Below are 24,334 nucleotides of genomic sequence, written 5' to 3' on the forward strand. Positions count from 1 at the left end.
CTTGAAAAAGCTTCAAGAATGGTCATAATAATGGCAGAAGTGCATTTAATGCAGCAAAATGCAAGGTGTTACACTGGGAATGGCAACCTCAAAATAACTTATATACTTGGTACAGTAAAAGGCCGAAAATCCAGATGCTAGAAATCCAGACTTTTTGAAAACTCAAACTTTTTAAATTTAGTGGACTTTTGTGTGTGCATGCATATGCGTGAGTGGCACAGATGCCCAACGACAACAAGCGAGCTCGCAGTCGCCATCTTGAAACGAGCAATCAAACCATGGCAGAGCTATAAATTTTGTCCTACTCTTTCCATTTACCATATACTGTATATACCATATGTATTTACAAGCCCATAATAGTGGCTCCTAAAATAGATAAATTTCATGGTGTGAAGAGAAAGAAGAACGTGTTGAAATTGAGTGACAAACTTGAAATAATTAAGAAACTAGAAAGTGGTGTGAGCAATACTGTTTTAATGGAAACATACAACATCGGAAAATCTACAGTTTACGATATAAAAAGGGCAAAGAATAAAATTCTAGAATTCACACCGTAGTCTGAGCCTTACAATAAAATTGCTGTGAGGAAAAGTTTACATTGGCTAAAAGAGAATCTCGATAAAGCGTTGTACGAATGGTTTTTGCTAAAATGATCGGAAGGTATGGCAATTTCTGGGCCAATGCTTATTGCCAAAGCAATGTCTTTTAAGGAGCAAATGAACATCGAATCAGAGTGCACATTTAGTGATGGATGGCTTAGGAATTTCAAGACTTGTCATAGTATTAGACAGTTAGATATTGCTGGAGAAAGACAGTTGGCTGATACACAAGCAGCAACAGAATATAGTGCAACATTTGAAAAATTATATCTAACTACAACCTTATAGCCGATCAAATTTATAATGCTGATGAAACAGTGGTTTACCGGAAGTGTTTGCCCACAAAAACTTTGGCTGGAAACCAAGAACGAAATGCAACAGGGTTTAACTTTAATAAGTAAAGTAAAGTAACTGTTTTTATGTGTGCTAATGCTTCAGGTCAACATAAAATTAAGCTTTTGGTGATTGGTAAATTTCAGTGCTCATGGGCCTTTAAATGTATTGTGCACTTACCTGTGACCTATAAAGCCCAAAGAATGCTTGGATGGACAAAGATATATTTCGCGATTGGTTTGTGATTTCGTTCAATCAGCTCGTCAGAACTTGAGAAAATTGGGGAAGCCTGCAAATACAAGGTGCCTCTACTTCTCGACAACTGTAGGGCTCACCCACATGAATCAAAATTAGTGTCTGATTACTGCAATATTTTTGCATGTTACTTGCCACCAAATGTAACACCATTAATTCAACCCATGGATCAAGGAGTCATTAGGAACTTTAAATGTCACTATAAAAATAATGCGTAAGAACGTCGACCCTTCAGAATTTCAATGCAGTTTTACAAAGATGCAACATTTTCACTTACAACTGCATGGAATGCAGTCAAACCTGTAACTCTTTTAAGAGCATGGTGAAAGTTATGGCCGAACGTTATGTTTGCAGATCTACAATCTGATCAAAACGAAGATTTTGAAGGATTTCACATAAAGCTGAAGACATCTGAAGTGAAAGAACTGATGGAAACTGTTAAATTATGTACGGAAGACAACCCTTTACTCAAACTTAATGCTGATGACATAGAAGAGTGGATACGCATTGAAGATGATGTTGAAGTTGCAGCAACTTTCACTGATCAAGAAATTATTCAAAGCATCATAACTCCTGATAAGATAGAAGAGAATTATTCAGAAGAATCTGGTGAAGAAAACGACAAAGTTGAAGAAGAAAAGATATCTTGGGCTACTGCAGAGAAGTTCATTGAAGCAGTTATTAAATTTATGGAACAGAACCATAGCTTCAGGATGTCATGCATGTGCACATGGTGCATAATAATTTTATCACAAAGAAATTACAATGTCGTAAACAAGATGATATACGAAAGTATTTAAAGAAAGCAATATAAGCACCAAGCAGTGCAGCAGATAGAGTAGAAGCTGCAAGTGTTCCATCCACAAGCTGTGCAACAGATGTAACAGAAATTGCGGAAAAGAACAAATAAATATTTGTTTGTTTTTCGAACTTTGTATTTTATATGAAAATGTTTCGTTAATAAACTAAAACAAATAATTGTTTTATATATAAAATATGTATCTTCTGCTTTCATTTATATACTGTATTTTTCTTTTACATTGTTCATTTTTAAGCATGATTTAAAGCATTACCGCTCTTTTTTTTTTTTTTGCGAAAATTTTTATGTTTGCCTCTTTGTCAGGTGTCGACTTTATTTTTCTTTAAAACTGCTCATTTCGATAAATGAAGCATGCTTTATTTGCTAATGAATAAACTGTCAAAATTTACCTGGTCATCTCTTCTTTATTCCATCTGAAATTTGAATTTTAAAAGTACTGCCTGAGAATCCGGAAAATCCAGATCGACCAGTCCCTGAGTCCGGATTTCCGGACTTTTACTGTAGAATTAAATATGGGAGAGGGAAAAAATGAATCTGGAAGTTATGATATAGGCAGATATAAGTTTCTGAGCAGTGTAAATGGCACTAGGAAATCCATGGTGTCCTATCGAACAATATCCTGTAGGTCATAATTTCATTGTTCAAGGCAATTGTAAGACCGCATTAGGAATACTGTGTCAAGTATGGAGACCTCATCTGAGAAAAGGCATTGAATTTCTTGAAAGGGTCCAAAGAAGAGACCTGATTGTGTGGTTTATAAGGATCTAAGAGGGGCTAGAAAAATGAATAAAGGTGAAATTTTTAGTGTTATAAAGAATTCCAGAACTGTGGGCCATAAATGTTTCAGGGGAAGAGGTTTAGATTAGGTTGTAGGAAGTTTTCTTTTATCCAGTGAGTTATAGATTACTGGAGCAAGTTGCCTCCTCAGCTAGTTGATCTGACATTTTTAGGAAATTGTAAGGTCAACTGGATAGTTACATAGGTGAGTTGGGAAGTACATAGCTTATACTTAACTGTGTATATATATTTTTTTTTCTACCAGTCAGCAAAATTTATGTGTGCTAATGCCTTACACTATATGTGTAATACAAATGCTAGTAAAATGTTAAGAGAAAAGTGCATGTGTGAGAAAAATAGTCTGATCATCTGATCCAGAACATAATCTGGCACTATTATGTTATTTCTACAAGAAATGATATCCAAGGGGTACACATTTTTGCTTTTTTGTGATGATTTTGAGGAATACATTAATTGCAAATTCAGATGAAACCTGTATAATGTTATGAGAAAAGTACCAGATTATTATAATTCTTATGGTTAACTATTATGGTTAATTCTTGGAGGATATAGATGGGTAAAGTTTTTTTTTTTTTTTTGGCTGATGCTATATAAGCTTGCTTCCTTGCATCATTTGCCAATGCTGATACCTACTGCTAAATCCAGCCATCTTTTTAGTGTTACTTATTTGTAAAATCTCATAATACTACTGGATTTTTGTGGTAAAATTTTCTAAATTCATTTAATTTTGGAATTATGCACTTTTGGACAGGCCTTCATAACTTATTTTTGATTGAAAGCTCTTGAAAATTCAGTTTTGCAGAAATTCAAGTCCAGCATTAACAGTTAATACAGCTGTATTATTTTTTAATGGTCTTTGGAATCACCATTAAGAAATAATAAAACTATAATTAAATAAAATATTCAAACCTTGTTATTCAAATTGAATACACTGTAAATGACACCAGGTTTTGTGAGATACTTCTTGATATTAAGAAAAATTTAAACACTTAATTTACAATAATGCATTCATTGTGTTTTTTTTTTTTTTTTTTTTTTTTAATTTTAAAAATGTTTTTAATGTACAGTAACCCCCGCTATTCGCGGGGGTTACATTCCTGAGAAATGTCGCAAATACCGAAAACGCGAATACTGAGTTATGGCTCCCATAGTAATAAAGGGGTTCCGTTCCAAAGTATGAAATATATAAGAAAAACTAGTCTAAAATTTTGTCTATGTATGTATTATATGTACCTTCAGAATATGACTGTACATAGACAGTACATAGTGAAATGCAAGCATATATGGCATCGAAATGAAAATAAGAAACAATTTAATATTAAATGTAATATTTATTATAAATTTCAAACAAATCTTTCAAACCAGTGCCTTTGCTAGCAAAAAAACTTATCCCGCCAGTGCTATCACCAGTTTCGCTGAAGTGTTGATAAAGGAGTTTTGCCTTTTCACGAATGATGAGTGAACTTAACGGAATTTTATTTTGAGTTCGGTCTTCTATCCACAGATTTTAAGCCTTTTCCATTTTTTCTAATTTAACATCACGAGTTACAGAGCAAATTTTTGAAGCAATTAGCGCGTTTTCAAGGACACTACGGCGGATTTTTTCTTCCGATTTTTTGATTGATCATACCGTTGACTCATTGATTTTATAATGTTTTGCCACTGAAGAGACACTTTCACCATTACAAATTTTGTCTAATAACTCAATTTTATTCGCTAATCATCACCTTCTTTGATATTTTCACATTTCCCTTGTTATTCGTAGCCATATTTTTGTACAGGTAAAAAAGAACTTGTCCACAATACAGGCACTTTCTTCCGTTAACACACTCGAAAAAGTCTGTTTTACATTGCAAAACGGTAGATTTATCACTTTTGTAAGCATATCAATTTATAAATTGATAAATTTATTCAATTTATAAGCATATAAATTAAAAGCAAACGACCAAACCTTCCATGACAAGCGCATAACACATACTGAACAAGGATTAGCGAGAAACATCCACGCTCGCAATTTTGTCACCCGTCTCCCCCACCCACTGAACCCAGTTTTGACCGGGAAAGATAATTTTAGCCACGCCCATGTTTTTTTATAGAGGAAAATATTCACGGCGCTTTAAAATTCACATTTTTTTAAGTTTCATTTTATATTAAATCAGCGATCGCGAAACCGCGAATACAGATACCGCGAATAGCGGGGGTTTACTGTATTGTAATTTTACACAAAATGCTCAGTTCCTGTATTGCTGGAGTAATGTACAATGTTAATTGAACTGTACACAGCCTTTACATCTTTTTAAATTAATTATATCCCTTTTTAGGTGCATTAGCATATACGCACAAGCACCTGGTGTATTCACCATGTAGTAGTAGAGTAGAGGTGATGCAAGAGAGCAAGCTTATGTAACATCAGCCAAAAAAAAAAAAAATCGGTTAACTGAGTGCCCGGCACTCAGGATGAAGGGTCCATAGTCACAAATAGTCGTTAGTGTAGCAACTCAAATAGAGAAAAAAAGTTTCTAGTACTCCCAGCTTGGCCTAAAATTGAGGAACTGACGAAAACATTGCCTATTTGAGTCTTTCCAGTTGTGAATGGCAATGGTGGGAGAAAAAGTCCGCAAATTGCAGTGGCTGGAGACTAGGCACTTGCGTGGTGATCTGATTGAGGTGTATAAGGCCTTGAATGGGTTCAGCACGCTGAATTCTGATGGGATCCTTCCACTTGTTCAGATTACGAACCTAAGGGGGCATAAATTCAAATTAAGAAAGGACAGATGTAGAATAGATGTGCAGAAATTTGCCTTTAGCCAGCGGGTGGTTAATTGCTGGTACAAACTTCCATCTGTCGTTGTGGAAGTTGATAGGTTGAATAAATTTAAGGAGGAACTGGACAGGCATTTGGAGGGAATGGTGTGATTATTTATTTTTTTTTTTTTTGGCTGATGCTGCATAAGCTCATACATTTGCTTTCTTGCATCACATGCCACTACTACTACTACTTCATATCACACTGTACAATTACCCTCAGCTCCTTTTCATTCTTTACTACCCTGAGGTGTAGTACCACCAAGTTGATAAGTTACTCTGGGGTTATTGCTACCCATATGCAGTACTTTACATCTGCAAATGTTAAACTGCATTTGCCTAAAATCTGTTCTTAATGCAAGAACATGCTTTGATTTATGTTAATTTTTGTAGAGGAAGAGGGATTGATGGCTGTGAAATTGTAGCACTGGTCCTGAAATTTTCTCAAGGACCAACAGAACATAGGTAAAAAAATTTTGCCTCGATCCAACTTTTAATTCTAGAGTAACACATGAATAGACTTCTGTGGTCAGTGGTCGGGAGGACTATAACTGATCTTAAACTGATCTTACATGTGAAGCATGTATTTTTATGAAAGATCAGTTATAGTCCTCCCGACCTGGAAAGGGCCAACAAAACATATGCGAAAATGTCATATCAATGGAACTTTAATCTCATCAAGTAATGTATTATGCAGTGCGTTATATTTCAGGTGTTTTCTATTTTTTTATTAAAATTAACTGCAAAAAATTACAGGAAATTTCTTTCCTTGTGATTAACTGCAGTAAAAGGTTAATATGCAAATCTTTATTGCTCTTCTTCCATATATATTTTTAAGTCTCTCTCTCTCTCTCTCTCTCTCTCTCTCTCTCTCTCGCTCGCATCACAAGCAACACCACCACATTCACAACCCTTTCATAACAATACATGTGAAGCATGCAAGGATTGTCTAAAGCTAACAATACTGCATTTAAACTACATTTAATCTAAGAATTTTCTTTTTCCATACAAGTTGTATTGAAAAAAGAAAAAAATTGCTGGATTTCTATTTATCTGACTTCAATGAAATTTTGGATGGCATGACAAAGCTTTCTATAAGAACCAAATATAAAATTCCATAAAAATCTGCCCACTGGGAGTTGAGTTGTTACATTCAGGTGGGTGGATGGATGGACGGACAGACAGACATGAGTCAGAGGATGCTGTCATAATTATGAGTGGGAGAAGAGATAGAGTGGAAAAAATGGAGGCTGCTCTTCGTGGAGTCTACCCCAGGGTTTGGCGTTGGGCCCACTGTTGTTTTGTATATTTATCAATGATATTGATTAAGGTATATCAGGCTTTTTTTTTTCTTTTTTTTTTATGAAAACATCAAACACGAGAGGTATTAGAAGTATAGTACTTAGTACCGTGCAGGTTGAGAAGATGAAGACATTATACTTGAATGAATTATACTATAATGTCAACAGACATTATAATGTCTGGTGACATTATACTTGAACTTCTGTAGACTGTAATTTTCAGGAAATACGAATGAAGGAAGGTTGTTCCAGAAAACTGCAGTCAAATGAATAAATGAGGAAAATGAAAAGTTGGTTCTGTGAGTTTGAAGTTGGATAGTAAATGGATGTTGGCTGGTGACGGTACGTGTTCGGACTGTTCTGAAAGAGAGAGCAGGAATTATAGAAGCCAATTCAGAAGCAGTGCCCATGGAAGTATCTGTAGAAAAAGCATGCAGCAGAAACAATACATCTATAAGACAGCGAGTGGAGAGATTCTGTTAGAGATGAGTCATTAATTAACCAAATTGCCCTCTTCTGAATGGAATCTAGAAGCCTGAGAGAAATTTTGGGGGCACCGTCCCAGATGTGGGAACAGTATTCCATGGTAGTGCGGATTTGAGATTTGTACAGAGTGAACAGCTGTTTGGAAGAAAAGTAACACAGAGTGCAAAAGAGAAAACCAAGTTTTTTAAATGCAGAGGAAGCAATATTTGTAATGTGCTTGTGCAAAAGAGTGATTAGAAGTCAGGGTAATCCCCAAAAGAGATATATCATCTTGCTTAGAAATCGGAGTGTCACCAAAGATATGCATAGAAGCAGAAGAATCCTTTTTGCGAGAGTAGTAGTAGTAGCATGTGATGCAAGAAAGCAAGTGTATGAGCATATGCAGCATCAGCCAAAAAACAAAAAAATCACACCATTCCCTCCAAATGCCTGTCCAGTTCCACCTTAAATTTATTCAACCTATCAACTTCCAAAAAAACAGCAGATGGAAGTTTGTTCCAGCAATTAACCACCCGCTGGCTAAAGGCAAATTTCCACACATCTATTCTACATCTGTCCTTTCTAAATTTGAATTTATGCCCCCTTAGGTTCGTAATCTGAACAAGTGGAAGGATCCCATCAGAATTCAGCGTGCTGAACCCATTCAAGGCCTTATACACCTCAATCAGATCACCACGCGAGTGCCTAGTCTCCAGCCACTGCAATTTGCAGAACTTAAGCCTCTCTTGATAAGAGGATCCCTTCATTCCCTTCACTAATCTTGTTGCCCTTCTCTGTACACGCTCAAGTAAATCTGCATCCTTCCTAAAATGTGGCCTGACCATTGCCTTATACAGAGGGATAATCACCTCCTTTTCCCTGCTAGCAAAATTCCTATATATCATTGACAAAACCCCATGGCCTGCCCTTGCAGCCTGTCTGCATTGCTCAGAAAACTTCATATCTGACTGCACAGTTACTCCCAGGTCTTTTTCATTTTCTACCACCTTAAGTGTAGTACCAGACAGTTGGTACGTTTCTCTGGGGTTACTTCCACCCATATGCAGTACTTTGCATTTGTCAAGGTTAAATTTCAGTTGCCACTTCTTAGCCCATCTACACAAAATAAAATGGATCCTGTTGCAGTAGCACACTGCCATTATTGTCATTAACAACCCTGCCAACCTTTGTATCATCTGCAAACTTCGACACTAAGCCTGATATACCTTCATCAATATCATTGATAAATAAAAAGAACAGTGGACCCAAAACCGAACCCAGTGGGACTCCACTAATAACATTAGTCCACGAAGAGCAGCACCCATTGATTACCACCCTCTGTCTTCTCCCACTTAACCATCCTTTTATCCATTGTAGCAACTTACCCTTAATACCATTCTGCTCCAATTTGTACAATAGTCTTGCATGCGCAAAAGTGTCAAAAGCTTTCCTGAAATCCAAATATATGATATCAAAATTATTTTTTGCATTCAGTTCCTTTGTAAACACATCATAATATACTATCAAATTTGTCAGACAAGACTTTCTCTTAACAAACCCATGCTGTGTCTGAATTATTGCTGCAGTCTTGTCTAGATGATCCTGCATTGCATCTTTAACCAGCGACTCCATTATTTTACCAGGAACAGAAGTTAAACTAACTGGTCTGTAATTACACGTGTCACCCTTCGATCCCCCTTTGTGAATTAGGATACATTTGCACATCTCCAGTCCGTGGGAACCTCCCCTGAGTCCAAGGATGCTTTCATAATTATGGCTAAGGGTTTGCTTAGTTGCTTTGCCACCTCCTTTAATATAACTGGATAGATCCCATCCACCCCAGGTGCTTTTCTTACGTTTAACTTCAACAGTTTCTCTTCCACTTTGCTCTCAGTTATTACAAAATCATTAAGTATCCTGCTACAATTTGATAACCTTCTGCCATTTTCAAACCTTAATAATTCCTCATGTGTGAATGTAGATGCAAAATACTCATTCAGTTTGTTTGCTATCTGAGCAGGATCATCAACAGTCGAACCATTGATGTCAAGTGGACCAATCAGATTCATCCCCTTCGTTTTAGAGTTTATATAAGTAAAGAAATCCTTGCTGTTTTTCTCTGCATCTTTTGCCAAGGATTTCTCGTAATCTGCCTTCGCCTGCCGAACCTCCTTTGTGACCTGATTACAGATTAACTTATATCTGCCATAGGCTTCTGAGTCGCTTGATAATTTATATGCATCCCATGCATTTTTCTTCCCTGTTATGAGTCTCATTAGTTCATTTGACAACCATTTAGGCCTAAACCTTGAACAATATTTCTTAATAGGTATGAAACTTTTAGTAGCATCCACGATTAATTCCTTGAATGCGTCCCACCTCGAATTTACTGTTGGTAACATCGTCAGTTGATCCCACTGTACAGAATTTAAAAACTGTCGGAGACCACTGTACTCGCCTTTAGAGAAGCAAAAACCCTTTCCTTCCCTGATGGTAATTAAATCTTAAGTAAATCCCACGTCAGTACACTGTGATCACTGCCACCTAGTGGTTCTTTTATCTGCAAATTCCTAATACATGAATGATCACTGCTGATAACCAGATCAAGAGTATTACTTTCTCTGGTTGCCTCTCGAACATGCTGCTGCAGAAAACAATCATCCAATAAATCCACAAAAGTCTGACTGGTGTGTGAGTGCCCAACCCACAAGTTCCAGTCAAAGTGGAGGAGAAACTGTTGAAGATAAACACAAGAAAGGCACCTGGGGTGGATGGGATCTATCTAGTTATATTAAAGGAGGCAGCAAAGGAAGTAAGCAAACCCTTAGCCATAATTATGAGAGCTTCCTTGGACTCAGGGGAGGTACCCATAGACTGGAAATGTGCAAATGGGACCCCAATTCACAAAGGAGGATCAAAGGCTGACACAAGTAATTATAGACCTGTGAGCTTAACTTCTGTTCCAGGAAAATTAATGGAGGCACTGGTTAAAGAAGCACTGCAGGATCATTTAGACAAGACTTCAGTTTTAGCTCAGACACAGCATGGTTTTGTTAAGGGGAAGTCTTGCCTGACCAACTTGATTGGATACTATGATGCAGTCACAAAAGAACTGACTGGATGCAGGAAATAACTTTGATATTATATGCTTGGATGTTAGAAAGGCTTTTGATACTGTTGCACATGGAAGACTGCTACACAAATTGGAGCAGTGTGACTTTGGAGGCAAATTGCTGCTATGGATAAAGGGGTGGTTGAGGGGGAGAAGACAGAGAGTGGTAATCAATGGACACTGCTCATCGTGGACTGATGTTATTAGTGGAGTCCCTCAGGGCTCAGTGTTGGGTCCATTATTGTTTTCTGTATTTATAAATGATATTGATGATGGTATATCGGGCTTAATGTCCAAGTTTGCAGACGATACAAAGGTTGGCAGGGTTGTCAAGGACACTACTGACACTATGCTGCTGCAACAGGATCTGGAAAGGTTGAGCAGATGGGCTGAGAGGTGGCAAATGAAGTTTAACATTGACAAATGTAAAGTACTACACATGGAAAACAGCAACCCGAGAGCAACGTATCAACTCTGTGGTACTACACTGACAGTGGTAGAGAATCAAAGGGACTTGGGGGTGGTTGTGCAGGCAGATATGAAGTTCTCTGAGCAGTGCAGACGGGCTGCAAGAGTAGCTCATGGAGTATTGTCAATGATATACAGGAATTTTTCCAGCAGGGATAAGGAGGTGATTATTCCATTGTATAAGGCGATGGTCAGGCCACACCTAGAGTACTGTATACAGGTCTGGAGGCCTCATTTCAAGAAGGATGTAGAGCTGCTGGAACGAGTACAGAGAAGGGCAACAAGATTAGTGAATGGAACAAAGGGGTGCTCTTACGAAGAAAGGCTTAAGTTTTGCAAATTACAGTGTCTGGAGACTAGGCACCAGCGAGGTTATCTGATAGAGGTGTATAAAGCCTTGAATGGTTTAAGCATGCTCAATGCTGATGGGATTCTTCCTCTCGCTCAGAATAATCACCTGAGTGGGCATAAATTCAAATTGAGGAATGACAGATGTCGGATAGACGTGCGAAAATTTGCCTTTAACCAGCGGATGGTTGGTTGGTGGAACAGACTTCCATCCCTTGTCGTGGAAGTTGATAGCCTAAATAAGTTTAAGGCTCAGCTGGACAGGTATTTTGAACGAACGGAGGGGTGAAGCGGAAGTTTTTTTTTTTTTTTTTTTGGCTGATGCTGCATAAGCTTGCTTTCTTGCATCAAATGCCTCTACTAATGCTAATGCTAATCTGGGAAGTTAAAATCCCCCATTATAAGACATTCCGATTTACTAGCCCACTCTATTTCTCTGTACAATTGTTCATTGTATTCATTCGAGTCATTAGGCCTATAACACACTCCTACTCTTATTTTTGCTTTCGCAGTGCTTATGTCACACCAAACTGACTCAACAGTGCACTGTTCATCTATATCAACTGGATGCACTTCTTTTGATTTTATGTTTTTCTTAATTAACAGCATAACACCTCCTCCCTTCCTATTCTGTCTATCCTTTCTGTACACATTGTACTCCCCAAATTCCAGTTCGGCATTCCTTATATCAGTGTGACACCATGTCTTTGATATCCCAACAATATCTGCCTTTGATGTCTTGACCAGCACTTCAAATTCATCAAATTTATTTACTATACTTCTAGCATTGGTATACATGCAAGTATACATACTCCTACTCCTAGTTACCCTAACACATCCCATATACCCACCTGTTTCACGATGACTGCCACCTGTCCCTGAAACCCCCAACACCCCTCGCTCCAGGTCGCTACTAATTCTAATAGAAGTTGTGCAAGAATCACCTTCACCTCTGCCTATGGCTACTGTTAAACTATTAGTCTTTGTATCCCCCCAAGCTATCAGTTTTCCGACCCACCCAACACTGCCTCGATAGCATCCGCAAATATTCTTGCACCCTTTCTATTTAAGTGTATCCCATCCCTGTAGAAGCAGTCTCTCCTGTTAACAAGTACAGTCCGGGCTGAAAAAAATTCTATCCCTTGAGCCTTGCACAATCTTGTCTGGGCAGAATTGCAGACACTTTCGAATTCAACCCTAATTCACGGCTTTTTTTCATCAGTGACCTGTACTTGTTAAGTAATTCTGCCGGTCTCCTACTCTTGATATCATTTTTGCCAATGTGTACAACTATATCACCTTTTGTGCCCTTAAAAGATGATATCTGCTCTACAGCGTCATCAACCTTTGCCCCTGGCAAACATACCCTGGTCCTGTTCCACCTATCCTTTTTACACAATATATTTTCTGTCTCCCTGACAATAGAGTCACCAACAACTACTAGTTCCTGAGGGACCAGCGCATTCTACCTTGGGTGTTGCCGCTGTGTTGTGTGATGACCAAGTGCAAGCTCTGGCGTTGATGTGGGCAGTTGAGAGCCTGATGGGCCCCTGAATTTAGATCTTTTGAGGGCATCCACCCTGTCCTTCAAACTCTCATATAGGCCCATAACAACGCTGAGTTGTCGCCTGATTTCCTTACACTCCTTACATTGCGCACACACAAAGACATCCCCCATGGCAATATCATGTTCCGTTCCAGATAGTTCGGCAAACATTTCACAAGTTGCACATTTTTTTAGGCTGTGATGCGTTGGACAATCGCCCCCCCCCCTCAGTTCTCCCCCGAGTCACAGCACTCCTGCCACTTTGTGCCCGTTGCTTTGCTGCTCTAGTTTGGGGCATGATACTTTAAATTAATAAAATCAATAAATTAAATGTCAATACTACGCTATCTAATAGAAACAGTGAAGCGTATTACTGTTTCTATAATTATACGTTAGAGCTACCTAGTTACCTCAATTAAAAATTTGAATTCCCTATCACTATATACAAAAACAATGCCTGCAATATTCGAACGAAATAACGGTGTTATAAAGTATTACGTATATCTACAAAAACTGTTTATATAAATTAAAATAAAAATAACCAGCCTAAAATTTTCTGAACAGTGCAAAAAGGCTGCAAGGGTAGCTCATGGTGTCTTGTCAATGATATACAGGAATTTTGCTAACAGGGATAAGGGAGGGATTGTCCCCTTGTATAAGGCAATGGTCAGGCCACACCTAAAATGAAGCCTCCAGGCCTGCATACAGGTCTGGAGGCTTCATTTTAGCAAAGACGTAGAGTTGCTGAATTAGCACAAAGAAGGGCAATGAGATTGGTGAGCGGAACAAAGGGTTGGAGTTACCAAGAAAGACTTAAGTCCTGCAAAAAAAAAAAAACCTGTGGGTTTTTTTTTTTTTCCTTTGTTAGTTCGTATTGGCTTCTGTGGCCATAATGCACCTCCCAAAGTTTTTACATTTTCTACTCTGATCCAAACCCAAGGCGGGGACTTAAACCCGCTACCTTTGGGTTGCCAGGCAGGCACTTGACCCACCCGGCTAGCTCGGTTGGCCACCTGCAAGGTGATCTAATTGAGGTGTATAAGGCCTTGAATGGATTGAGCAAGCTCAGTGCTAATGGGATTCTTCCTATTGCTGAGATTACTCACCTTAGGCGGCAAAAAGACAATTGTAGACTAGATGTGCAGTAGTTCCATCTGTTGTAGTGGAGATCAGCACGTAAATAAGTTCAAGGCAGAACTAGACGAACATTTGGAGTGAGTGGATGGGTGAAATGGGAAGGTTTTTTTTTTTTTTTTTTGTCTGATGCTGTATTAGCTTGATTTCTTGTATCATATGCCCTGCTAATGCTAATTGACAAGAAAAATGCAGATTGCTGCTGAATTTTCAAGATTTATTCTGTTGACCTTCTGGGACGGTTCTGAGTTTGATTTCGATTTCATATCTTTCAATACACAGTTTCCCTACAAAAATATTACTATAAATTTGGAAAAGCTCTGAACCATTTCACATTTTCGTGTTGATGGGGTGACTTACTTTTTACTTTATAAATGATGAATTATTATTATTTAACACATCTGAAATGTAATGCATTGCATACATTAACTAACTTGTTTTTATTTATTCTTAATACAGTTTCCTTAATCATTTTATAAATCTCAGAAATACTATTAGTGACTTTAGTTCTAAATTTGAAATTACCATAGTAGATATTGTTGTTATATTTTTTTAAGTACTTTTAGTAAACTTTATGTGACTAAATTGCATTTCATATAATGTAATTCTTATTTTGGTTTCTTTTCTGTAGAGAAAATTTTTCATTGTTTACTATTTTTGTTGTCTTCTTTTGCTCATTTTCTTTATCTTGTATATATAGATTGGACAGGAAAAGATGAAGATGATCAAGACATAAATGTTTGGGAAGATAATTGGGATGATGATAATGTTGAAGATGACTTTAGTCAACAACTTAGGTGAGGATACATTTTCTTTCTTTCTTTTTTCTTCTCCCCTCCTTATATACACAAACTTCCTTTACAAAATTAAAACCTTATTGTGTGAATTGGGTATGTTATACATATCTAAAACGACTTTCAGGTGATAGAGGCTATATAGATAACAAATACTAGATCAAGCAACCTTCACCAGAGGCTGATTTATTAAAAGAATGTAAAGGGAAGAGTTTTTACTTTTGTAAAGGTGATGAAAGTGGTCTCAGACAGTTTTTAAATTCAATGGGACCAATGGGAACAGCAAATTCTAAATAGGAAGTATTTAAGGAAGAATTCTTGAAAGCTACTAGGCTTTTTGTCCCAAGTAAGAAATACTGTTCAGGGTTCAGACTAAATGGATGGCAGATGAACTAATGAAATTTGTGGCAGAGAAGAAAAATGCATTGGATACATTATAAATTATCAGGTGATACAGAAGACTATGGTAGATATAAGCTGGTCTGTAATCAAGTCAGGCAAAGGTAGATTACAAGAAATCTTTGGTAAAGGATGCAAAGAAAAACAGCAAAGATGTCTTTACTTATGTAAACTCTAGAAGGAAGGGGTTAAATCAGATTGGTCCACTTGATATCAATTGTTTGATTGTTAATGATCCTGCTGAGTTAGCTGACAAACTGAATGAGTATTTACATTCACACATGAGAAAGTCTGTAGGGAAGTGGAGGCCAGAAGCTTATCAAACTATAGCAGGGAGGTAAATGATTTTGTAATAAATGAGAGCAAAGTTGAGGGGAAATTGTTGAAGTTTAACATAAGAAAGGCACCTGGAGTGATGGGATCTATCCAGTTATATTAATGGAGGCAGCAAAGGAAGAAAGCAAACCCTTAGCCATAATTATGAAAGCTTCCTTGGACAAAGGGGAGGTCCCCATGGACGGAAGATGTGTTGCCAGTTCATAAAGGGTGACACGAGTAATTACAAACCTGTTAGTTTAACTTTTGTTCCAGGGACAATAATGGAATCACTGGTTAAAGAGGCACTGCAGGATCATCTACGCCAGTGCTACTCAAAGTGTGGTCTGCGGACCAGTGCCAATCCACTGGAAATTGGAAATTGGCTGTGGACGTTACTAGTCCCTGATGATTCATCCATTACCGGTCCACAGCAGATTGGAAATAAATGAAAGTGATCATTCACCACAGATAGTTTGAGAAGCACTGATCTAGACAAGACTGCAGTTATAGTTCAGACACAGCATGGTTTGTTAAGGGGAGGTCTGACAAATTTGATTGGATATTTCAAGTATTTGATAATTTTGATATCATATACTTGAATTTTAGGAAAAGTTTTGATACTGTTGCACATGGAGACTACTGTACAAATTGGAGCAGTATGGCATTAAGGGCAGTTGCTGCCAGTGATTGAGTGGGAGAAGATAGAGAGTGGTAATCAATGGACCCTGCCCTTCGTGGTGTTCCCCAGGGTCCAGTGTCGGGCCCCATATTGTTTTCTGTATTTATCAGTGATATTGATGAAGGTATATTGGGGTTAATGTCCAAGTTTGTAGATGATATGAAAGTTGGGAGGGTTGTTAATGGCAGTACACTACCGCAACAGGATCTAGAAAGGTTGAGCAGATGGGCTGTGAGATGGCAACTGAAGTTTAACATTGACAATTGTAAAGTACTGTATATGGGTAGCAGTAACCCCAGGGTATCGTACCAACTGTGTGGTATTATGCTCAGTGTAGTGGAGAATGAAATGACCTAAGGATAATTGTGCGATCAGATATGAAATTAGCATTAGTAGAGGCATTTCATGCAAGAAAGCAAGCTTATGCAGCATCAGCCAAAAAAAAAAAAAAAAAAAAAAAAACACTTCCACTTCACTCCTCTGTTCGTTCAAAATACCTGTCCAGCTGAGCCTTAAACTTATTTAGGCTATCAAATTCCATGACAAGGGATGGAAGTCTGTTCCACCAACCAAGCATCCGCTGGCTAAAGGCAAATTTTCGCACGTCTATCCGACATCTGTCTTTCCTCAATTTGAATTTATGCCCACTCAGGTGATTATTCTGAGCGAGAGGAAGAATCCCATGAGCATTGAGCATGCTCAAACCATTCAAGGCTTTATACACCTCTATCAGATCACCTCGCTGGTGCCTAGTCTCCAGACACTGTAACTTGCAAAACTTAAGCCTTTCTTCGTAAGAGCACCCCTTTGTTCCATTCACTAATCTTGTTGCCCTTCTCTGTACTCGTTCCAGCAGCTCTACATCCTTCTTGAAATGAGGCCTCCAGACCTGTATACAGTACTCTAGGTGTGGCCTGACCATTGCCTTATACAAGGGAATAATCACCTCCTTATCCCTGCTAGAAAAATTCCTATATATCATTGACCATGAGCTACTCTTGCAGCCCGTCTGCACTGCTCAGAGAACTTCATATCTGCCTGCACAACCACCCCCAGGTCCCTTTCATTCTCTACCACTGTCAGTGTAGTACCACAGAGTTGATACGTTGCTCTGGGGTTGCTGTTTCCCATGTGTAGTACTTTACATTTGTCAATGTTAAACTTCATTTGCCACCTCTCAGCCCATCTGCTCAACCTTTCCAGATCCTGTTGCAGCAGCATAGTGTCAGTAGTGTCCTTGACACTACTGACACTATGCTGCTGCAATATTGTCTGCAAACTTCGACATTAAGCATGATGTACCATCATAAATATCATTTATGAATACAGAAAACAATAATGGACCCAACACTGAGCCCTGAGGGACTCCACTAATAACATTAGTCCACGACAAGCAGTGTCCATTGATTACCACTCTCTGTCTTCTCCCCCTCAGCCACCCCTTTATCCACAGCAGCAATTTGCCTCCAATGTCACACTGCTCCAATTTGTGCAGCATTCTTCCATGTGCAACAGTATCAAAAGTCTTTCTAAGATCCAAGTATATAATATCACAGTTATTCCCTGCATCCAGTTCCTTTGTGACTGCATCATAGTATCCAATCAAATTGGTCAGGCAAGACTTCCCCTTAACAAAACCATGCTGTGTCCGAGCTATAACTGAAGTCTTGTCTAAATGATCCTGCAGTGCTTCTTTAACTAGTGCCTCCATTAATTTTCCTGGAACAGATGTTAAACTCAAAGGTCTATAATTACTTGTGTCAGCCTTTGATCCTCCTTTGTGAATTGGGGTCACATTTGCACATCTCCAGTCTGTGGGTACCTCCCCTGAGTCCAAGGAAGCTCTCATAATTATGGCTAAGGGTTTGCTTACTTCCTCTGCTGCCTCCTTTAATATAACTGGATAGATCCCATTCACCCCGGGTGCATTTCTTGTGTTTATCTTCAACAATTTCTCCTCCACTTTACTCTCAGTTATTTCAAGATTCTCTAGCTTACTGCTAGAGTTGAATACACCTCTGGCTTTCCCCTCGCTAAATAACTCCTCATGTGTGAATGTCGATGCAAAATATTCATTTAGTTTGTTAGCAACCTGAGCAGGATCATCAACAGTTGACCCATCGATATGAAGTGGAACAATCTGATTCATCCCCTTCCTTCTAGAGTTTACATAAGTAAAGAACTCTTTGCTGTTTTTCTTTGCATCCCTTGCCAGGGATTTCTCGTAATCTGCCTTCGCCTGCCTAACCTCCTTTGTAACTTGGTTGCATATCAACTTGTATCTATCATAGGCTTCTGTGTCATGTGTTAATTTGTATGTATCCCATGCATGTTTCTTCTCTGCCATATGCCTCATCAGTTCATCTCACATACATTTAGGCCTAAACCTTGAACAATATTTCTTAGTTGGTATGTAAAGCCTAGTAGCTTCCAAGATAAGTTCTTTCAATGCTTCCCATTTTGCATTTGCTGTTGGTAACATCATCAGTTGGTCCCACTGTATAGAATTTAAATACTGTCTCAGTCCATCGTAGTCGCCTTTACGAAAGTAATAACCCTTCCCTTTACCCCTAATGGTAGTTACCTCTTTGAGTAAATCCCACTTCAGCACACTGTGATCACTGCCACCTAGTGGTTCATTTATCTGCAGATTCTTAATGCATGAAGAATCACTGCTGATAATCAAATCAAGAGTATTCCTCCCTCTAGTTGCCTCCTGAACATGCTGATGTAGAAAACAATCATCCAATCCATCCACAAAAGCCTTGCTACTGTGTGAGTGACCAGCCCCCAAATTCCAGTCAATATCTGGGAAATTAAAATCTCCCATTATAAGACTCTCTGATTTACTGGCCCACTCTATTTCCCTGTACAGTTTCTTATTATACTCATCAGAGTCATTAGGCCTATAGCACACTCCTACTCTCAATTTTGTATCTCCCAATGCTTATGTCACACCAAACTGACTCGACACTGTACTGTCCAGCGATGTCCACTGGCTTCACTTCCTTGGATTTTATGTATTTCTTAACTAATAGCATAACCCCTCCTCCCTTCCTATCCAGTCTATGCTTTCTGTAGACGTTGTACTCCCCAAATTCCAGTTCTGCATTCCTTATATCTGTGTGACACCATGTCTCTGATATCCCAACAATATCTGCCTTTGATGTTTTGAGCAATACCTCAAATTCATCAAATTTATGTACTAAACTCCTAGCATTGGTGTACACGCAAGTATACATGCACCTATTTCTATTCTTAGCTACCCTAACACAGCCCATGTGTTTACTTGTACCGCATTGACTCCCAGCAGTCTCTGAAATATCCTGCATCTTGTTTTTAAGGCTTCTGCTCATTTCAATAGAAGCAGTGCAAGAATCTCTTTCACCTCTGCCAGTGGCTGCTGTTAATCTATTCGTCTTTGTCTCCCCCCCCTAGCTAGCAGTTTTCCGACCCACCTAACACTGCCTCGATAGCATCAGCAAAAATTCTTGCACCCTTTCTATTTAAGTGTATCCCATCCCTGTAGAAGCAATCTCTCCTGTTAACAAGTACAGTCCACGCTGGAAAAAATTCTACCCCTTGAGCCTTGCACAATCTTTCCAGGGCTGAATTGACCGACAAAGCTCTCATCATATACTCTCTCCTATCGTGTCTGGGCAGAATTACAGACACTTTCAAATTCAACCCTATTTCACGGCTTTTCTGAGCAGTGCAGACAGGCTGTAAAGTAGCCCAAAGTGTCTTATTAATGATATACAGGAATATTGCCAGCAGGGATAAGGATGTGATTCTCTCCTTGTATAATGCAATGGTCAGGCCACACCTTGAGTACTGCACACAGGTCTGGAGTTATCATTTTAGGAAGGATGTTTAGCTGCTGGAATAAGTAAAGAGAAGGGCAATGAGATTGGTGAATGGAAAAGGGTTGCTGTTACCAAGAAAGGCTTAAGTACTGCAAATTGCAATGTCTGGTGACCAGGCACCTGCGGGTTGATCTAATTAAGGTATAAGGCCCTGAATGGTTTGAGCAAGCTCAATTCTGATGGAATTCTTCCTCTTGCTCAGATTACTCAACTGAGGGGACAAATTCAAATTGAGAAGATAATTGTAGAATAGATGTGCAGAAATTTGCATTGTCAGTGGGTGGTTGATAGTTTGAACAAACTTCCTTCTGTCATAGTGGAGGTCGACAACTTAAATAAGTTCAAGGCAGAACTAGAGAAGCTTTTGGAGTGAATGGTTGGGTAAAATGGGAAGATTTTTTATTTTATTTTTTTTAATTTTTTTTTTTTTTTTTTTTTTTATGTGGATGATGCTATATAAGCTTGCTTTCTTGCATCATATGCCTCTACTAATGCTGATTTAATTCGGTCCCTACCCTTTTCAATCCATTTTGACACAATTATGTATAAGAAAATTTGTCAGAAAAGTAGGCGGCGAAAATATTAACATGTCAAAGGCAACATGTAACAGCACCATTTGAGAATGAAACCGTACGTAACTTCCACCGTGATTATAGTTTTGCAATCATGGAGCCATCTACTGCAGTATGCACATTTTTTCATTGGCGAATGAAAACTGTAGAATATCCTCTCTCACTTGGAAATGGTTTGTATTGTGTACCCTAGTCACACAATAATGTTTTAATTTTGTAGCCACTCTCTCTCTCTCTCTGTGTGTGTGTGTGTGTGTGTGTGTGTGTGTGTGTGTGTGTGTGTGTGTGTGTGTGTGTGTGTGTGTGAGAGAGAGAGAGAGAGAGAGAGAGAGAGAGAGAGAGAGAGAGAGATACCAGTTTGGAACACAGTTAATTGATAACAACAAAAGAAAGAAGCAGGAGTACAGCTTTTCAGTGTTGTTTATTGATGCAAAGCAGAAATGTGTACATATAAAGGTAAAAGTGGACAGAAAGAAAAAAAATAAAAAATCAGGCAATATAAAATACTTTATTTTGACTGTCTACTATTTCTTCGAGAAAGTCACCAATAAGAATGAAAGTTATGTTTCTTGAAATCCATGAAAACCTTTAAAAACAAATAAAGAAAATATTAAAATCAAGAATTAGAAAAGGGTCAATACTCTAGTGTAAAACTGTCAGATTGGTAGGAATTCGGATACAGTACTTGTTTCACAGAGTAATGACACCAACAGCCTCATGAATTATACCAAGCAACAGCAGTAACTGGACAAGGAACAGATCAGGATATTACGTAATGACTTCCACTGCACTGCACAATAAGACAAAACAAAAGCGATAACAAATTGAGGCACTGATTTTCTGTGTATTAGTATATGTCTAATTGGCCCTTCATAAAAGTGATATCATTATATCTGTGATCACAATAAGTGGTGTACCCTGTGTATGTGTTTCAATCAGAGTTGAATCACCCAAATCCTGCAACCTTTGAGCCTGACCCTTGCTGAATTTTTTTTTTAGAATTTGCCAAATTTGAAATGATCATGTTATAGTCAACACAAGTCAACATAATCTCTTTCAAATATACCATACACATATCGGGGAAAAGTTCCACGGAAGTTCATTGTTGGGTTACTTTAACAATGCATCCATTACGAGATGAAATTTTCCAGGATCCTGGGCAAAAATAATTTGAGAGACTTTTAAAAACATAAAACATTCAGAATGTTTAATTTTCTAAAAGGAACACACCATGATATATTGTAAAATAAACACATTTCATTTAAATATTTATTATTAATTTATTTTGATTTATCGGAAAAAAGGTATTCTTTTATGAATTGTGTAAATTATTTGTATTCTTATAATTACAGAAATTGAGGATCTATTGTAAAATTCAACACTGAAGTATTTGGGAAGAGATTATAATTGTGATGGTTAGTGACAGGCATAATCGATTATATGCAAATTAGGTTATTATGAAATCAACAAGGAGAAAAACAGTGGAGAATTTGATCTGATGTTAATAATACTAAGAGTGAAGGGTCATTACTAGTTAACAACAGAGACTAAACGGAACTATATAATAGTTCCGTTTAGTCTCTGTTGTTAATTTTTTCATCAACTGGAGTGCATATAATCAATTATTGAAATAATCCATTATTAATCATTCTATTATGTCCATCACTAGTTATAGTACAGGTGGACATGAAGTCTAGACAGACGTCAAAGAAGGCCTATTGGGTTCCATCGATGATATGTCGAAACATTTGCTAGTAGAGATAGGGAAGACCATAATCCCACTTTTCAGGGTAGTAGTATGGCTGCATTTGGAACACTGTCCAGTTATGGAGAATGAACCTAAAAAATCATAAGCTTCTTAAAAGGGTCCAAAAGAATAATAAGGGCAAAATTGGGCTCAGTGAGATCGGCAGAAGATGTCTGTATGAAGGAAGACTTTGAATATGTGGTGGTATTATAGAGCTTGGTCACCTTGGAGGGGATAACATTGAGGACTATAAGGCTCTGAGAGGAGAAAATAAAATAATGAGAGTGTAATTTTCACTCTTATAACAGTGCATTTTGCAGTGAACAGTGAAAATAATTCCCTCAGCTAAAGGTCAGAAATTAAAATTATGGGAGGAAAGAAGGTTTGGACTGGATTGTAGGGAGTTTTCATTTAGTCTGTAATTTGTTAACTGTGCTAGAATAAGTTGCTTCCTTGGATGGGTGATGCTATCAGCTTGGAAAAATTCAAAATAAATTCATTTTTATGAGGAAGGAATTACATAGTGTATTTTTTATTTTATTTATTTTGTTTTAATATAGTTGGGGAAGGATGTTACATGGTTGTCATCCATTAAGAATTATTAATATGTATAATTAACCACTCTTTTACCATGTGGAATTTTTAATATATATTTTATTAAGCATAGCCTAAACTAATACATACAATAGCCCCATTCTCTTCAGGTCGGTCAGCAGCACGGTCTGATGATCTGTATCGGCAAGACACCTGAAACGTCACACTATTGTATATATTAGTTTAAGCTATGCTTAATAAAATATATATTAAAATTTCACGTGGTAAAAGAGTGGTTAATTATACATATTTTGTTTTATTTTTTGTTTATTTATGCAGCAAAAGCCACACCTAATGTTGGTATTAGTCATTATGCTTTTCACCATATGGCTAATACTAACATTAGGTGTGGTGTATAAATTACAGAATTGTTTTGTATTTCTGCTGATGTAATATAGTTGCCTTAAAAGCAACATTTTACACATTAACTTTAGTTAATGTGTAAAATGCCTTTTCATTATTTGAACACATTATACTAATTCTAGTGGTTACTTAGATACACATTTAATTTTTTGCTTTGTTTTAGAACAGAGCTGGAAAAACAAGGCTTTAAAGTGGATGGTTCTGCAGCTGGTGAACCCATGAAGACATGATGCCCATTTCATTAAACTTTTCATTATTTGATTGTATCTATATCTGTTAATTATGTGTATTGTAATGTACTTTGAATGAAATAAATTAATTTTTGAAATGCATTTAACTCTTTGAAGATTAAAAATTAGCATTACTTTTCTCTCCCTTTAACTGATAAATGTTTATCCTTCCAGTGTTATGAGGTTTTAAGAAGCTAATATGATTAAGCTTCGCTGAGAATGAAACTGAAAAATTAAGTCCTAAAGTTGAGAGCCCATAGAAAATTCCAGGTTTATTTTGTCATGTTACTTCACAATAGGTGTTGAATTCATATTATCATAAATTTAAAGATAATAATGTTAGTAATTAAAAGAAAGCAAAGTCAGTTAAAAAATATGAATTTTTTGTGGAGGTAACTGTTATTGGCCACTGAAATAATTGTTGAAAAACTATAACAAAAAAGTCTTAACTCCAGTGTTATTTTTAAATTAAACAAAATAATTTATTTGCAAACTAACAACATTTTTTATTCGAACAAACAAAAATTTTGAAAATGTAAATCCACTTTGATTTTTGTTACAGGATACTGTTTTTAAACTGTAAACTTGTTCATGTTAATCACAGTATATGAATCACTCATCATCAGAATTAGGATTAGGCAGGTCACTTCTGATACTTGAGTTTTTTTGTAATAATTATGCTGAATTGGCAGTATATACGTCAACATCATATCACATTTTTACAACAGTAATGGGTCTTACTGATGGATACAATAGATCTTGTGTGATGATCATGCTCTTCTGTCATC

At 37.5% G+C, this 24,334-nt stretch overlaps 1 protein-coding gene across 2 annotated transcripts in view; it reads left to right on the plus strand.

The window, feature by feature from the left end:
* Positions 1-23,648, plus strand: part of Sem1 (Suppressor of exocyst mutations 1) — a 41,990-nt gene extending 18,342 nt beyond the window's left edge. Inside the window, exons 2-3 of one of the 2 annotated variants that reach the window (XM_090387557.1) lie at positions 14,685-14,781; positions 23,480-23,648. In XM_090387557.1, the coding sequence (XP_090243683.1) occupies positions 14,685-14,781; positions 23,480-23,546 (164 nt within the window). In that variant the 3' untranslated portion in view covers positions 23,547-23,648. The remainder of the gene's footprint in view (positions 1-14,684; positions 14,782-23,479) is intronic. The other variant, XM_090387558.1, reaches the window with a different exon arrangement.
* Positions 23,649-24,334: the final 686 nt, after the last annotated feature.

Source organism: Mastigoproctus giganteus, chromosome 13, assembly GCF_048544385.1.
Source record: "Mastigoproctus giganteus isolate SK-2022 chromosome 13, ASM4854438v1, whole genome shotgun sequence".
Taxonomy (NCBI): Eukaryota; Metazoa; Arthropoda; class Arachnida; order Uropygi; family Thelyphonidae; genus Mastigoproctus; species Mastigoproctus giganteus.